The following is a 17,564-nucleotide window of genomic DNA, read 5'->3' as shown; positions in this document are numbered from 1 at the left end:
ACACGGCTACCCATTTGAATCAATGTTTGCTACTGTATATACGTTGGGGTTTTTCAGGGGGTTCTCAGGTCAGTTTTGCCTCTTGTAACATCATGCTGAGATCATATTAAAGAGCTGACTGAACTTCCAGTGGGCCTGTCTTCCTTTGAACCCATGGATATAACAGTTCCCCTAGAGCAGGGGTAGTCAACCTGTGGTCCTCAGATGTTCATGCCAGCAGGGGCTCATGGGAATTGTAGTCCATGGACATCTGGAGGACCACAGGTTGACTACCCATGCCCTAGACTTTGGAGGGCAGTCTCTATAGCATTATACTCCACCGAGGTCTCTGTCCTCCCCAGGCTCAATCCCCTATCTCTATGGTCTTTATCATAGAAACGAAATTCCTGGTCATTGTATGGAGCCCATTTCCACCCCTCTCCTCAATTCCTTTAGGACAGAAAATTGGAGTGGGTAATTCCCCACCCTGGTTGGGTAAATGGGAGGCCTACACAGCTAGCAAAACCATGAATCCTGATTATGTTCTCCTGAAGCGTTAGCCATGTGAGATATCTGTTTGAGACACGTGACTCTCCTTTGCAACATGACTAATATGAGTTTGCTTTTTACTCCCAGTGTTCTCAGGGCTTATCGTCCCGTCCGACAATTCTTTCATGGTATCATCTTCCCAGAGTACAGTGCAGTCTGTGATGTTTACGCTCTCATGTTTCTAGCGGACGTGATCAATTTCATTATCGTCATCTTTGGCTACTGGGCATTTGGCGTAAGTATATGCCTGAAGGGAAGTCTCCCGGACTTCGTGTATGCCTGGAGCTTGCTGTTTGGTAATCTTAGATGTGTAGGAGTTGACAGCAGTTGTGGGAGGATCACTTTGCATATCCTCACATTTATTGTATTACCCAACATGCTTGGTCATTCCCGGCCCCAGAGAAGCGCGCCTAGCCTCAACCAGGGCCAGGGCCTTTTCGGTCCTGGCTCTGACCAGGTGGAATGAGCTCCCAGAGGATCTACGGCCTTATGGGAGCTTACAGCATTCCGCCGAGACTGTAAAACGGAGCTCTTCCGCCAGGTTGCTGGATGAGTCTGGGCAGCAAGGAAGATCTGGCCCCCCTCATAGCAGCGTGGCAGCAGAAGCAAAATGTAATCAGCACCCTCTGTTTTCCATCCCCCATTACCCCTCTAGAATGGGTTATATGGGGTAACTTATATAGATATTATTGGAGTTTTTGCCGCATCTGTTTTATTATTTTATTTTGTGTATTACTGTGTATTGGGGTTTTATGGATTTTATTGTATGGTTTTTATTGGGGGTTTATGCTGTAACTTGCCTCGAGCCTCCGGGGAGAGGCGAGTAACAAGTCAAAAATAAAAATAAAAATAAAAATAAAAATAAAAATAAAAATAAAAATAAAAATAAAAATAAAAATAAAAATAAAAATAAAAATAAAAATAAAAATAAAAATAAAAATAAAAATAAAAATAAAAATAAAAATAAAAATAAAAATAAAAATAAAAATAAAAATAAAAATAAAAATAAAAGTTTCCTTTCAGTGACTTAAAACATTCCCCTCCCTTTCTCCAAAGTAATCGAAGGTGGCTTAGAGTTCGTAAAAATTTGCTCAGGAATTGACAATAAGGAAGTTTGAAGAATACAGATTCTTCATACCTGTGCTTGAAAGCAAAGAATTTAGCTAAACAACAAAAAAGAAACACAGCCAGATTTGGAAATGGAACAGAAATGGTTTGAATGAGGCAAATTGTATTTTTAAAACAGGCTGAATTTCAAGCATGGAATGTTGCATTGTTGTAGATACAAGGGAGTGGTGGGCTATAAATATAATAATAGTAATAGTAATAGTAATAGTAATAGTAATAGTAATAGTAATAGTAATAGTAATAGTAATAGTAATAGTAATAGTAATAGTAATAATAATAGGTAAAATTCAAATGAGTTCAAATCTGCCTCACTGATAGAACTCAGAAGCAAGTGTCATAAAATGTGTCATAAACTCAAAAGTTTGCCAAGCAGTATTTGTGTTCAATACTTTTGGCAACATTGGTGGTGAAAAGTGATGTTAAATCGCAGCTGCCATTGTGACCCTGTAGAGCAGGGGGGGGGGCAAACTGTGGCTCTCGAGATGCCCATAGACTACATGGACATCTGGAGAACCACAGGTTGGCTGCCTAGCTGTAGAGGTTTTAAGACAAGAAACAAACAGTGGTGGTTCGTCATTATCATCTGTATTGCGACCCTGGACCATCTTAATGGTCTCAAGTACTAACCAGGGCCAACCCTGAGAAGCTTCTAAGATCTGATGATATCAGAAGAATGCTAAATATCCAGAGGAGGGCAACAAAGATGTTGAGGGGTTTGGAGACCAAGACATATGAAGAAAGGTTGGGGGAGCTTTAGCCTGGAGAGGAGACGACTGAGAGGGGATCTGATAACCATCTTCAAGTATTTAAAAGGGTGCCATATGGAGGATGGAGCAGAGTTGTTCTCTCTGGGGACGGACCAGATCCAATGGGATGAAATTAATTCAACAGAAATTCCATCTCAACATCTGGATGAAGTTCCTGACAGTTAGAGCAGTTTCTCAGTGGAACAGGCTTCCTCGGGAGGTGGTGGGTTCTCCATCTTTGGAGATTTTTAAACAGAGGCTTGATAGCCAACTAACGGAGAGGCTGATTCTGTGAAGGCAAAGGGGCGGCAGGTTACAGTGGATGAGCGATAGGGTTGTGAGTGTTCTGCATAGTGCAGGGAGTTGGACTAGATGACCCCAGGTTGCCCATTCCAACTCTATGATTCTATGATTCTAATATCTGAAATGTTAAGAATCAGGCTTATTTTTTTATTTATCAGCATTTTCGCTGTGTCGGACAGTGTTGCCTGTAGGAACTTAGTTGCATTTTCATGCAGAGCAAAATGTGATGCATGTATTATGTTCGTTATTTATTTATGGCATTATTTCCGTCATGGAATCCAGCAAGAGATTCATAAAGCACAGGCCTTTTACAAAGCTTACACCCCTCTGCTCCCTGTTATAAAGGCACATAATCATTTCCATTCTAGTTTCAAATTTTGCCCAGAGACTACAAAACAAGGGGAAATACCATATTGGAGGCGCAATCTTAAACAGGCCTACTTGGAACTAAGTCCCATTATATTCAGTTCGACTTACACCCAGGAAAAAAGATGCTAGTCAGAAGTGTAGAACACGTGCTTTGGATGTGGAAGGTCCATTTCCTGGTATCTCCTTCGAACCTTCTTAAATTGCAGGTTCTGGGAAAGAACGTTCTCTGCCTGAGACCTTGAAGCACCTTTGCCACGCAGAGGAGCTAATATTAAAACAGGTGGAGCAACGGTCTGGTTTAAATGGTCTCTACTAGGCAGCTGCCTATGAAACCAAACTCGATCAACCTGACCTCTTATCACATTGTGATCCCCCCCCTTCACCTATTTCGCTCAGTCTGTTTTCAATTTGCAAGCAAAGAAAAGAGATTCTCCGTCTGCTGTGCTGGGTGATTGGTTTGGGCATCTCACCCACCGTGAAACCCATGTGCTCCAGAGGCTCTCCACGAATTCTGCTTCATGTATCGCATTAGGAGTGGAGCAAGACGGAGCATGAATTGCTGCACGTGTCTTACTCTACTCGGTACCTGGCCAGCAAACAAAAAATGGGCTTTGAATTTCAGCTCAAGTTGAGGGGCCAGAGCACAGCAGATTGCAAAAGCTCTACCCTAGTTGGAAAGAGGACCCCCTCCAAGCATTACCTAGCTTCCCACCAGGTCTCCAAGGAGTGTTGTTTCCAGACTCTTGTTCAGGAAATTCCTGAATATTTGGGTCGGCCTTGGGAAGAGAAGGACCTCAGAAAGGTAGGGTGCAACAGAATCCACCCTCCAAAGCAGCCATTTTGTTCAGTGGCACTGCCTCTGTAGTCTGGGGTCCAGCTGTAATTCCGAGAGATGTCCAGGTGGAGGTTGGCAACTCTGTTTCCAAAGGCTGGAGGGAAGGAGCAGAGCAGATAGTAAAAGGCGACCCTCAGCACCTTCGCAAAACTTCAAGTCTCAGGGTTCTTGGGGGAAAGGGAGTCATAGCAACTATATTGCGACATCTAAAACTCACAGGAAGGTACAGTATATGGAATCAGATCCTTGGCCCATTGAGGATAGTTTCTTTCTTTCTTTCTTTCTTTCTTTCTTTCTTTCTTTCTTTCTTTCTTTCTTTCTTTCTTTCTTTCTTTCTTTCTTTCTTTCTTTCTTCTTTCTTTCTTTCTTTCTTTCTTTCTTTCTTTCTTTCTTTCTTTCTTTCTTTCTTTCTTTCTTTCTTTCTTTCTTTCTTTCTTTCTTTCTTTCTTTCTACTCCCAGACAAGCTGTCTTGTGGAGGCTCACAGCATAATAAAACAGATAAACCCCATAAATACAATGTAAACAGATAAAACAGCACAGATGAAACAGCATAGATGGCAGTCAAAGCAATCCCTCATTAGGTGCATTATTCATCAGTCCGTCAATTCCCGGCTATGGCAGCAGATTTAAAATTCTCTAAGACTGGCAAGTAGCTCTCCAGGATCTCAGACAGAGATCTTTCACATCACCCCCTGCCCATGCTGGGGATTGACTCTGGATCCCAGATGCTCAACCACTGATCTATGGCCCCTCCCCAACTCATGGCTGCTTCTTTTTTTCCATACCCGAATTTTAGAAACAAATGCTTTCCCATTCTTTCAGAGGCACTCAGCTGCCGCCGACATAACAGAGTCCCTCTCCGAAGACCAAGTCCCTGAAGCTTTCCTCGTGATGCTCCTGATGCAGTTTGCTACGATGATTGTCGACCGGGCGATCTACCTGAGGAAGAACATGTTTGGGAAGTGTGTTTTCCAGGTGGTCCTTGTCTTCAGCATCCACTTCTGGATGTTCTTCATCTTGCCTGGAGTCACAGGAAGGTACCACAGTGCCCAGTTCGAGTGGGGGGGGGGGGCAGGAGCCTTGGTACAATCTCTTGTTAAGAATCCAACAGACCAGGGGAAGCAGTATTTTTTCTCTCTCTTGTTTCTTTTAAAAGGGGAAGCAGTGTTTTTTTCTCTCTCTCTTGTTTCTTTTCCTTTGTAGGCATATAGGTAATATAATCGTTAGTGTTGGAAATATAAAATGGGGTTTTCCCCCCTTATTTTTTCTTTATTGGTGTATTGTTATAGGGCCAAAGCTCACACTGATCTGTAGAAAATGCAAAGCTCTCAACTTATACCTGTCAGGATGGCTCTTAGAATGGGTCAAGTATAAATTGTTTTGTAGATGTATCTGTATTAAGGATAAGGAGAAGTTATGAAATCCTCTTGTAATTTTTTTCTTTGTACATCTTTAAGGCAAAGCCCTACTTTCCTTTCCCTTCATTAGGGTATTGATACAGGGCCAAAACTCATACTGTTCTACAAGAAATGTTTAATGTTAAGCATCTAACTTAAACCTAGAAATATCTGCCAGGATAGCTCTTAGATTGTATCAAGCAGTTAACGTGAGGTCTACGATCTCTCAAGTAAGTTGATTAATAACAACTTTTCTTTTGTATATCTAAATAGGCCTTTTTTAATGTAGTGGAAAAGTGGATGGCTCTTAGACTCAGTTTTGGGCAAAAGTTTATATCACTGTGTAGTTAATGTGGGGTCGTATATTTTCAAACGATGATTATATTTCATTTACTGTTTTTTGTATTAATAACTCGTATTGCATCCTATATTTCTATCTTTATGAAAATAAAAAAAACTTGTATATATATATATATATATATATATATATATATATAAAAAGAATCCAACAGACCACCATGGAAAGAAAAGGGTGGTGCTGTTGATGTCACCCATTTTGACCCACTTGAAAACACACTATGTTTTGCGCTTAATCATGATGGTTGGCACGTTGCTTGGTTGTTCTTGATTTGCAACTCAAGTACATGCACAAAGGGACAGAGTCTTACTGTCATGACCCTGGGATGCACACCCATGAAGGCCCCAAAGCAGAGGGGCATGGATCTTGCTGGCTGTTGCCTCTGGGTGCTTGCAGCAAGGCAAGTCCTTTAGGGGCTGATGGCGGTGTTAGCATAGCAGAGTTATTTCATTGATATGCAGACGCTGTTTTAGCTTAGAAAAGAAAAGGTTTATTTACGGAAGGACATTGCGGATAGGAAAGGTGAGGCAGAGTATAGAGCTCCTACATCTAGCTGGGTCAAGAGAAGATGTCGGACTGAGAAGCTTCCGGGGAGAAAGAGGAAATTGCCCTAAGAGTAGCAATCTAGGGACAGACAAAAGGCACACCTAAAAGATAGAAAGATCCTGAACTCTCTGATCTATCTAATAACCTTCTTGCTGCCCCATCAGAGTCTTCCTCTTCCTGGTTAACTTTGTACACCAGACATTGCATACAGGCGATGTGGGGCTTGGCTTACTCCCCAGTATATCTGACCGAGCAAAGGCCTCATCTCCTTCCCCTGCTTGCTTGTTGGCATGGCAATGTCTTCGTACGTTTTTTTTCCCCAGCACCGGCCTAGGCCTGAGAAATCTTCAATGGAGGTGTTTCTTCTGCTCCTTTGCAGGCGGTTTAACAGGAACCCGGTGGCCCAGCTGTGGTATTTGGTCAAATGTGTCTATTTCGGCCTGTCGGCATTTCAGATCAAATGTGGTTACCCCAAACGGGTTTTAGGCAACTTTCTGACCAAGAGATACAACTGCATCAACCTTTTTTTATTCCAAGGGTAAGCTCTGGTTTCCCTGCGTTTTAAATAAAAGCCTAAAAGAGAGGCAGCTTGGTGTAGTGGTTAGGAGTGTGAACGTCTAATCTGGCGAGCCATGTTCGATTCTGCGCTCCCCCACATGCAGCCAGCTGGGTGACCTTGGGCTCGCCACGGCACTGATAAAGCTGTTCTGACCGAGCAGGAATATCAGGACTCTCTCAGCCTCACCTCCCTCACAGGGTGTCTGTTGTGGGGAGAGGAAAGGGAAGGCAAACGTAAGCCACTTTGAGACTCCTTCAGACAGAGAAAAGCAATATATAAGAACCAATTTATAATTCAGCAGTGGAATAGGCTGCCTAAAGAGGTGGTGAGCTCCCCCTCACTGGCAGTCTTCAAGCAAAGGTTGGATACACACTTTTCTTGGATGCTTTAGGATGCTTTGGGCTGATCCTGCGTTGAGCCTGTATGGCCTGTATGGCCCCTTCCAACTCTATGATTCTAACTCTTCTTCTTCTCTCTCAGCCTCACCTCCCTTCCAGGGTGTCCTTGTGGGGAGAGGAAGGGAAGGCGACTGTAATCTATGTTGAGACTCCTTCAGGTAGAGAAAAGTGGCATATAAGAACCAACTCTTCCTCTTCTTCTAAAAGGAGAACATGTCACTTAAAGAACAGCCCTAAGAGGGCTTTCCTGGGAGTAAGCCCCACTCACAGATCTTTTTCACATATCATAGATACTTCTTTATACAGAGTGATTAAAGTGTGGCATTCACTGCCAGAGGATGTAGTGATGGCCATAGGCCTAAAACAGCTTTAAAATGGGATTCGATAGATTCATGGAGGACAGGACTATCAGTGGCTACTAGACATAGTGTCTGAGGGGGAACCTCTGCATTCAGAGTCACTAAGCCTCTGAATCCAGTAAGGAACATCAGGGGAAGGCCTCAGCCTCTCTGCCCTGTTGCTGGCTCTCTAGAGCAGCTGGTTGGCCCCTGTGGGAGACAGGATGCTGGACTAGATGGACCCCTGGTCTGATCCAGCAGAGCTCTTCTGATGTTCTTATGAAGGCCTCAGCCTCTGTGCCCTGTTGCTGGACCTCCAGAAGAACTGATTGGCCACAGTGTGAGACAGGATGCTGGATTTGATGGATCACTGGTCTGATCCCCCAGAGCTCTTCTTATGTTCTTATGAAGGCCTCAGCCTCTGTGCCCTGTGGTTGGCCCTCCAGGGGAACTGGTTGGTCAGGATGTGAAACAGGATGCTGGACTCAACATGCAATTAAGCTGATAGGCAATAGCTGCAGGATAGACAAAAGGAAGTATTTTACACAGAGAATGTGGGAAATGTTGCCAGAGGATGTAGTGATGGCCTTTATGCCCTGTTATTGGCTGCCCAGATTAACTGATTGGCCCCAGTGTGAGATAGGATGCTGAACTAGATGTACCATTGGTCTGCAGCGCTCCCCTTATGTCTGAGTGGAAGAAGGAACAGAGAATTCTGAGGACAAGCTGCAATTCCCAAAGTACTTTTTGGCATGCTGTTAACAGATATATATTAGCAGTAAGGAGAGGGCCTCAGAATATGAGATTTTGTATCATTCTGTAACCATACTTGAATGTTTGTAGAAAGCAAGCACATCACTTCCTGAGTTGACTCACCAGAGTGCCATCCTCAGGTAGTTAAAGCAAAATACTGACCCCTCCCATTGACCTATGCCCCTTATTTCTCCTGGGGGGTAGATTTCGCCTGATACCTTTCTTGACAGAGCTGAGGGCTGCCATGGATTGGGTTTGGACGGACACAACTCTCAGCCTGTCCAGCTGGATCTGTGTGGAAGATATCTATGCTAATATTTTCATCATGAAATGTTGGAGAGAATCTGAGAAAGTGAGTAGCTTTCCTTCCTGGGTGACGGAGCCTAAACCCAGAGATTTCAGTAACCAGACTCTAGATCCCATGACATTTAGCTACAATATGATGCAGTCATTAGGTGTATGGTTACCTATTGAAATTCATGAATTTCTGCCTGGATTCCCCTGTCTACATCAAAAAGAAAACAAGAATATCTGGAATCCAATGCACACAATGGTCAAGGAAACTATAGTTTTACATAAGCATTCCTCTATTTTTTTAAATAATTCCAAACAATAATTCCAATTTCTACAAACAAGACTGATGCTCAAAAGTTCTACTTCTATATAGAAATACCCTTACAAAAGTCCCTTAATTTCAGTGATTCTCCAAAATTGTTTTGCTTGTAGAAATTGGGAAGAACCGGTATTGAAGAATGTGGCTCTTTATAACTGTTGATGATTGTGGCCTGTCAGCAGATAAATCATGGGCTATGGAATGCTATATATTAAATAAACATTGGCAGATGATTTCAGATCCCCCTGCACATAATAAAAATGAATAAGACATAAGTTAATTCAGCAGATGTCTTGACTGTGAAGAATTCCTTTTTTTCCCCTTCTTAGTGCTTTTTTTTTCTTCTTTAGTACCTACCAAGTACTAAAAAATGTGTTTTTTTTTGGGGGGGGGACTTCAGTTTGATCACAGAATACATGTCCATCTCAATTACTTCTCATTTCTTCTTTTGCAGAAATACCCCCAACCTCCTGGCCAAAAGAAAAAACTGATTGTGAAGTATGGGATAGGGGGCGTCATTATAGTTATGCTGATTTGTATTTTGTGGTTCCCGCTGCTGCTCATGTCGCTGTTGAAATCGGTGGCCGGAGTGACCAACCAGCCTCTGGATGTCTCCATTCAAATCACCATCAGCGGCTATGAGGTAAGACATAATGTGTGTTTTCTCGGTGTGTTTGCTTGCTGCGGAATGAAATGAGTGACAAGGCTGGCAATCTGCTCTGTTAGAAAGCCAGAGAAACATCCAAACTACTTGGAGCTCTAGTCACTAGTCACAGTCCTGTTAGACAGAGCTGTTCTCCCAGAGTAATTCTTTTGGAGCTCTGTCAACCTCACCTCCCTCACAGGGTGCTTGTTGTGAGGAGAAGAGGGGAAGGCAAATTTAAGAAGAAAAAGAGTTGGGTCTTATACGGCACTTTTCTGTACCTGAAGGAGTCTCAAAGCGGCTTCCAATCGCCTTCCCTTTCCTCTCCCCACAACAGACACCCTGTGAGGGAGGCGAGGATGAGAGAGCTCTGATATTACTGAAGAAGAAGAGTTGGTGCTTATATGCCGCTTTTCTCTACCCGAAGGAGTCTCAAAGTGGCTTACAATCGCCTTCCCTTTCCTCTCCCCACAACAGGCACCCTGTGAGGTTGGTGAGGGTGAGAGAGTCTTGATATTCCTGCTCGGTCAGAACAGTCTTAGCAGGGCTGTGGCGAGCCCAAGCTGGCTGCATGTGGGGGAGCGGGGGAATCAAACCCGGCTCGCCAGATTAGAAGTCAGCACCACCCCTAACCTAACCACTTTGAGACTCCTTAGGGTAGCAAAAAGTGGAGTATATAAACTAAGTCTTCTTCTAGGGTATGATAGGCTGTTAGTTCCACATGTGGATTAGGGTATGGTGGGCTGTTGGTATGCTGATTCATGTCTTTTGTTGGTTTTTGACCTTATTTCCTGGTTTTGTTTTCATGCTTTTGCCTATAGGTCCCCTGTTTTCAGGAGGACAAAGTGGGATGTAAAATTCCTAATGAAATAAATTAGAAGGTTCAGAGGTACAACTGGCCCACAGTGCAGAAGAGTTCATGGGTTGGATAAGCACCAGCCCAAAATGGCCGTCAGACTAGCCTGCAGCTTTAAACATAGCCTAAAGCTTGATGTGTTTTGTTGGAGATCAGCTACTTTACAACGCTGGGTTTTTTCCCCCTCTTCCTCCTAGTCTTTATTTACCATGAGCGCTCAGCAGCAAAATCTGGTCCCCTTTACTCCTTCGGCCTACAACGACCTCACCGTTCAATACGCCCTGCATCCTGTAAGTATCTTCTGAGTGCATGGAAATTGCACAAAGCACAAATTGCAAGCAAGCCCCTTACGTTGCTGGAACTGCCCGCCATTTCCCCCGCTGGAATTAAATGACTGCCACGTCCTCTGCCCTGGGAACACATCCTCATGTACACATGAAGCTCATGTATTTCTTTTCCAGTCTGCCATGCAATTCATTGTGAACTATAGCCCAGAGGATATTGTGGTGGCTAAGATCAAAGGCAATGCCAGTCTGCTGTGGAGCATCAGCCCAGCCAGCCGGAAAGCCATGATTGCTGAGCTCTCCAATTCTCCTGCCATCTACATCAACTTTCACTGGACACTTCTCAGGTTAGAGCGGCCTTTCTCAATGCTTTTTACTGCTGAGAAACTTCTTTTTCGCTTTGAGAACCCCCAGAAGTGGCACGATCGTGCAGAATATGTTGGAGAAGCATAACTGTGTATCTGCCCACCCCCTCCAGGCCCATCACTGGCCGTTTTGGGAGGGAGGGGCAGGTCAACATGATCATATATGGTCATACCACCTGATAAATATTTAACAAATTCAAAAAATACATAAAAGATTAACCCTCACCCATTCAGGGAACCCTTTCAGGGCCTTCAAGAAACTCCAAGGTTTAATGAAACCCTGGTTGAGAAAGCCTGGGTTAAAGAAGCAGTATGCAGGTATTTGCATGAAATCCTCTACATCTGCCCTTTTCATTGTTCAGTCAAGTGATCAGGCATATTCTCCTTTCCAGTTCTGCCCTTCCTTTCAGAGATAATTTATGAAATATCTTTCTAGACATCCCTAGATGTCTGCCCCTTCTGCAGTGGCATACATGAAATACATATTGTCCAAGTGAGAAAGGTGGATTATAAATGATGCATTTTTTTAAAGAGCCAGTTTGGTGTAATGGTTAGGAGTGCGGACTTCTAATCTGGGACGCCGGGTTCGATTCTGCACTCCCCCACACGCAGCCAGCTGGGTGACCATCAGGGGTCTCTCAGCCTCACCTCCCTCACAAGGTGTCTGTTGTGAGGAAAGGGAAGGTAATTATCTGCCGCTTTGAGCCTCCTTCGGGTAGAGAAAAGCGGCATATAAGAAACTCCTCCTCCTCCTCCTCCTCCTCCTCCTTCTTCTTCTTCTTCTTCATGTAGCACAAAAGAAAGAGTCCTTCCCAGTTCCCCACCCCAAGTTGTACTTATGTGCTGCAGTGGTTAGACTAGAATCTGGGAGACCTGGGTTTGAATCCCCTCCTCTGCCTTGGAAGATTGCTGGGTGACCTTGGCCCAGTCATAGAGGCTCAGCCTAAGCCAGCCTTGCTCAACTTTCTACCAACCAGCAACTCCTGAAACATTCTTCAGGCTTCAAGAAACCCCAGAAGTGGCACAAACATACAGAATAAGGTTATAAAGCATAGCTATGTACTTGCCTACCCAGAGCCCCTCCCCTTCCCACCCCCTCCAGGCCCATCATTGGCCATTTTGAGAGGAGGGCGGGTTGACATGACCATACATGGACACATATCACCCAATAAATGCTTAACAATTTAAATATATATATATAGACAGAATTAACTCCCACCCATTCAAGACACCCTTCCAGGGCTGTCAAGAAACCCTGGTTGAGAAAGCCTGGTCTAAACTATCTCACAGGGTTGTTGTGAGGAAGAAGGATCAATACAGTTGCAAACCACTTTGGGTCCTGATGGTGAGAAAAGAGGGACATATATAAATAGACATTTCCAATCATTGCTTGTTTTTTCCCTACATCAGGAATGTCTCTCTTGTGAAGAACATTGAAGCATCAGGCATACACACCGTGCGCTACGAAGAGAAGAGGATACAACAAGAAATAGTCAACATGCTCTGTGGGAACCGGACAGAACCCGTGTCAGTGCTTTATTGTTCGGCTCCCTCCTTCTGTGGGTGGCCTTGTAGCCCTGCTCTTGGAAACCGTTCAAGAGCTTTCTATTCATGCAGACTGCTAAGGGCTGCTTAGGGTGGGGAGGCAGACAAGCAGGAACTGCGACTCAGTGGCGGAAGAGATGCCTTGGCCACAAAAGTTGCCCAAAACTTTGAAGGATTTTTTATTGATGGGCGGGCTATCAAGCAGGAAGGCCATCATGTATGATGTTCTTTCCTGGCCTCAGTCATAGGCCTGGGAGAACAGCTCCGTCTTGCAGCCTTCCGGAATTGTTTAAGATCCCAGAGGGACCTGACCTTTTCAGGCAGAGCATCCCACCTGGCTGGGGCCAAACCCGAAAAAGCTCTGGCCCTGGTCAAAGTGAGTTTTATCTCTTTGGAGCTGGAACCTGAGCAGATTTTGATTGCTCGATCTAAGCACTGTTAGCTGGAATTGTTGAGCACTTTTGGCTGGAATTGTTGCAAATTGAATCTGGGACCTTTTGTGTGCAAAGCAGATTCTCTACCACTGAGCCAAAGCCCTTGCCCACAAAGTGTGTTTACTTGTCTTAAGCAAGTGGGTGATTAATCTCAGCCTCTCTGAAGCTCCCTGGATTGCTGAGAGGATGTAACAGAATGGGTTCCACCGTTAGCCCTCGAGAGAAAGGTTTGGTTGGATATACCACTTTAATGTGGATTGCTCAGTCTAATATAAGAAGAGGTATCATTCGTTAAGGCTTGGGTTTCCTTCCCTCTCCCCAGGCTACTTCCAGGTGTCTTCCCAAAATACCTGAGGGCCACTAGTGGAACAGATGCTAAAATTGCACACCGGCTGCAAGTGGGTAAGTCTGAGCGAGGAGGTGAATTGTGAAAACAAAAACTAGCCAACTTTAAGGGGAGACTGAAGAGGAAAGCCCACTTTGCAGGCCCACCTGTTGTGACTGAGCCACAATCACATTTTGAGAAAGACTCTCTAAAACCAAGAATTTATTATTAGGATTGCACTGGAAATCATTTTGTCATGCTCTAGAGCAGGGGTAGTCAACCTGTGGTCCTCCAGATGTCCATGGACTACAATTCCCATGAGCCCCTGCCAGCAGATGCTGGCAGGGGCTCATGGGAATTGTAGTCCATGGACATCTGGAGGACCACAGGTTGACTACCCCTGCTCTAGAGTGAAGCTGGGGTGGGGGGATGGCTTATTTTCCAGCTCTTTAATGCATAGGTTTGGCTGATATGGGAATAGATAGCTTCTCAGGCAACCTGGCGTGAGGAATTAGACGGAGAGTGTCACATTTGTCAAAGTGGAAGGACCAGGGGCAGGCTCTCTATTCCCTAGGCTTGCCATGGTGACTGGCAGGAGGGTCAGGAATGATGGGTAGAGGGAGAGTCTGTGGCATTGTGTTGCCCTGCTAAGTCACTTCCAGGGGAAATCCAAACTGAAGCAGGTTAGCCTTAAGTATTCCTGGAAACTCTCTGATAAAACCAGAGGCAACATAGGGTAGCTCTAGGAATCATTAGAAACTCTATAGTAAAACCATAGCTTCTAGTGATTCCTAGAGCTACCCTACGTCACCTCTGGTCCCCCACCCCCACATGATGCTGAGAGTTAAAAATAAATTTCTCCCGCCACCTGTTGGAGCAGCAGTGAGTAGGGACGGCTGCTGGAGCAGTGAGTAGGGACGGCCTGCCATACCACCCTTGCTACTCCCACTCTCTCCTCTTAGCGCTGTTCTACCTTATTGGGTAGAAAGTGGGGCAGGAAGGCAATAACCATGAGTCTGATTTGCCTTGTTGGAAACAGCCCCTTCCAAGCCAAAGGACACGGACCAGATGGCATTCTACAGAGACATCCTCATAAAACTCCAGCGGCTGCCGACCAACGTCTCCTCGAGCCACGTCCTCGAGTGGTGGATTGTCCAGGAGCAAAGGCCCAACTGCCTGGGAAACAAGTGCGTCAAAAATATGGAGCTCTACATCTTCAACGATAAAGTGAGCCCTTCCAGCCTGGGATTCCTGGCAGCACATGGGTAAGGGCGCCGCGGGGAAATGCAAATCCGCTGGAGCCTCACTTTGGTTCTGTAGTGTCCAAGTGATGCAGCCCATCCTTTTAAAGATTTAAAGGTTTCAGAGCCGAGTCTCTGCCCAGCAGAACTCTACTGTCTGGCTGCCTGAGGAATAAATTCAAACTGAGGTTTGTTATTTAAAAGTCAAAGCCATTTGGGGTTCAACCCACAGTCTTTCAGTACAAAGCACACATGTAGGAAACATGAGCTCCCCCTCTCTGGCAGTCTTCAAGCAAAGGTTGGATACACACTTTTCTTGGATGCTTTAGGATGCTTAGGGCTGATCCTGCGTTGAGCAGGGGGTTGGACTAGATGGCCTGTATGGCCCCTTCCAACTCTATGGTTCTATGAAACGTGGTCGCCTGCCCTGTGCTTTTCAAGCCAAATATTTAAGTACTGGTGGGGTTGATCTATCCCAAAGGCTCTTTGTCCTTTGGCCTTTCCTTCCAAAAACTCTGTGAACCATATTCCTAATGAGGCTTCTCTTTCTGTCCTCCCCAGGATCGTAGGCCTCTACATGTCTGTCGTTCTCGTCATCGGGAAGTTCATCCGGGAGTTTTTCAACGGGATCTCCCGCTCCATCATGTTCGAAGAGCTGCCCTGCGTGGACCGTATTCTGAAACTCTGCCGGGACATCTTCCTGGTGAGGGAGGCGGGAGAGCTGGAGCTGGAAGAACAGCTCTTTGCAAAGTTGATTTTCCTGTATCGCTCCCCGGAGACCATGATTAAGTGGACCAGAGAACGCAAGCAGCAGTGAAGTGGGAGAGGGGGTGGCGGGGTCAGTGCATCACCCCTGAAGAGATATTTGGGGGGAAAACAGCTGCGATACATGGAGCAGAGGTTGCAGTTTGAGCACAGCATGCAGGACAAGCTAATTCTATGTTCATTCTGAGTAATTTCTTCGGTGCAAAGAGTCTGATGCATGGAAGTATTGTAAATCGTAGAATTGTAGACTCACAGAGTTGGAAGGGGCCACCCAGGCCATCTAATCCAGGGGTAGTCAACCTGTGGTCCTCCAGATGTTCATGGGCAACAATTCCCATGAGCCCCTGCTGGCAGGGGCTCATGGGAATTGTAGCTCATAAACATCTGGAGGACCACAGGTTGACTACCCCTGATCTAATCCATCCCTCGGCTCAATGCAGAATCAGGCTAAAGCATCCAGGATAAGGATCTGTCCAGCCGCTGCTTGAAGACTACCAGTAGGCCATTGCCTAGCGCAAAATATAGTAAGAGAAAACACCTGGTGTGTACTTGTTGCTGTTGTGCTGTGGGGCAGAAGCAGGGTAGAGCTCGATCTCGTCAGATCTTGGAATCTAAGCAGGGTCGATCCTCGGACAAGAGACCACCAAGGCAGGCTCTGCGGAGGAAGGAAACAGCAAACCACCTTTGTTCCCATTTGCCTTGAAATCCCTTGGCTGGGGTTGCCGTAAGTTGGCTGTGAGTGTGCACTTGATGGCACTGAGGTATGCACATGGGGTGGAAAGTGCCTGCATCTACAGGACATGGCAAGGATTCAGCCAGGCTCCAGGGACACACCTGGAGGCAGCACCTGTGACCGTGTGCTGAAAAAGAGATGCTAGTTTAACACTCAGCTGCCAGGGCTTCCTCAGTTACTGCAAAACACTCTGGTATCTGTCAAAGTGTGCATGCACACAAAGGCTCATACCCTGAATGAAACTTTGTTGGTCTTAAGGGTGCCCCTGGACTCAAATTTTCTTCTGCAAAACATTCTGATGCAAGCCAAGCAACCCGATACAATGCAGGCAGATGTCTCTTCTGAAGCACCGCCTTCCCCATGCATTACAGGAAAGCTTCAATTGGCTGTACGCTTTGGAGAAGTAAATGGGCACCAGGAAAACCATTGATGGGTGTTGCCATGTCACCCTTGGCTTACGCCATGGTGGCTTGATCAATGTCCCATGATCCAGCCGACTGGCTCTCTTCTTTGAGTCCCACCACCCTGGTTCTCAGGCCCTTTCGCCAACAGGACTCCTATCCATTCTGAATATTATGGCTGTCCTTTCCTGCCTACAGGTGTCAAGTTGTAAATTGTGCATACTCTTTGAAGGTAAGGGAATTCAGAATGTAAGATCACAGACTGTGGGAACAAATGGAACTGAGGGCCTGGCTGTATGTCGGCTTCAGACTTTTGTATGTGGTCAGCTTTAGCACCAGAGCGTCCTATGTAACCGTTTGTAGTCTCTTCAATAAACTACTGAAGTTGTTCCTCTAAGTTTGCCTTCTTGAGGAGAATTGCCACAGAATGCTTGCTAGAGCTTACATCAACACTGTCCACAGGTACCCCATTGGGGGTCACTGATGGAGGATATTTTGACAACCCTGAAAAGCCCCCCTCCCAGAGGGATGATTGGTTGACATGTTACAGCTGCTTTGAATTGCCCTACCACCCGACCAGATACCAGGCATCCCGGTCATTGCTCATCAAACAGTACAGTACAGTATTTCTTTTAGGACATCTGAAATGCATTTGTTGAGGAGGGTGAAAGAATTCACCCATTCTGAACCTGAGGCACTTAGAGTGTGTGATGGCTACCTTGCAGAAGACCTATGTAATGCCCTGTGTCTCTAGCCCCCAAATGCAAAACCCGGCTCTAAGATACCAGCAGGGTTACAAAATCCACCAAAAAGACTGTCAGGACCATTAAGGTTGTCCAGAGGAGCAATGGAGTTCTGGTCCTATAGAAACAGCAGTATGAATATTCAGGGCTCTATTACTTCTGTCTGCTAAACTGATCAAGTTACAGTAATGGGTGTAATGTGAAAGTGGGTATCAGGAAGGGCATGGTTGCCAACCTCCAGGTAAAACCTGCACATCTCTCAGAATTACAGTTGATCTCCAGACTTCTGGGAGTTTCCCTGAAAAAAGGCTGCTTCGGAGGGTGGACTGTAGGTACACCGTTGAAGTTGTTTCCTCA

The 17,564-nt window shown here is 45.4% G+C and overlaps 1 protein-coding gene across 1 annotated transcript in view; it reads left to right on the top strand.

Annotated features, from left to right (window-relative positions):
- Positions 1-15,559, top strand: part of LOC143836689 (piezo-type mechanosensitive ion channel component 2-like) — a 74,589-nt gene extending 59,030 nt beyond the window's left edge. The window contains exons 36-46 of the mRNA XM_077336233.1: positions 616-763; positions 4,733-4,947; positions 6,591-6,749; positions 8,464-8,611; positions 9,327-9,515; positions 10,569-10,661; positions 10,833-11,002; positions 12,431-12,547; positions 13,322-13,401; positions 14,364-14,589; positions 15,127-15,559. Of these exons, the coding sequence (XP_077192348.1) occupies positions 616-763; positions 4,733-4,947; positions 6,591-6,749; positions 8,464-8,611; positions 9,327-9,515; positions 10,569-10,661; positions 10,833-11,002; positions 12,431-12,547; positions 13,322-13,401; positions 14,364-14,589; positions 15,127-15,382 (1,801 nt within the window). The 3' untranslated portion in view covers positions 15,383-15,559. The remainder of the gene's footprint in view (positions 1-615; positions 764-4,732; positions 4,948-6,590; positions 6,750-8,463; positions 8,612-9,326; positions 9,516-10,568; positions 10,662-10,832; positions 11,003-12,430; positions 12,548-13,321; positions 13,402-14,363; positions 14,590-15,126) is intronic.
- The last annotated feature ends 2,005 nt before the right edge of the window (positions 15,560-17,564 follow it).

Source organism: Paroedura picta, chromosome 4 (genome assembly GCF_049243985.1).
Source record: "Paroedura picta isolate Pp20150507F chromosome 4, Ppicta_v3.0, whole genome shotgun sequence".
Taxonomy (NCBI): Eukaryota; Metazoa; Chordata; class Lepidosauria; order Squamata; family Gekkonidae; genus Paroedura; species Paroedura picta.
The sequence above is the reverse complement of the archived record's forward strand: the minus strand, read 5'-3'. Positions and strand labels throughout refer to the sequence as shown.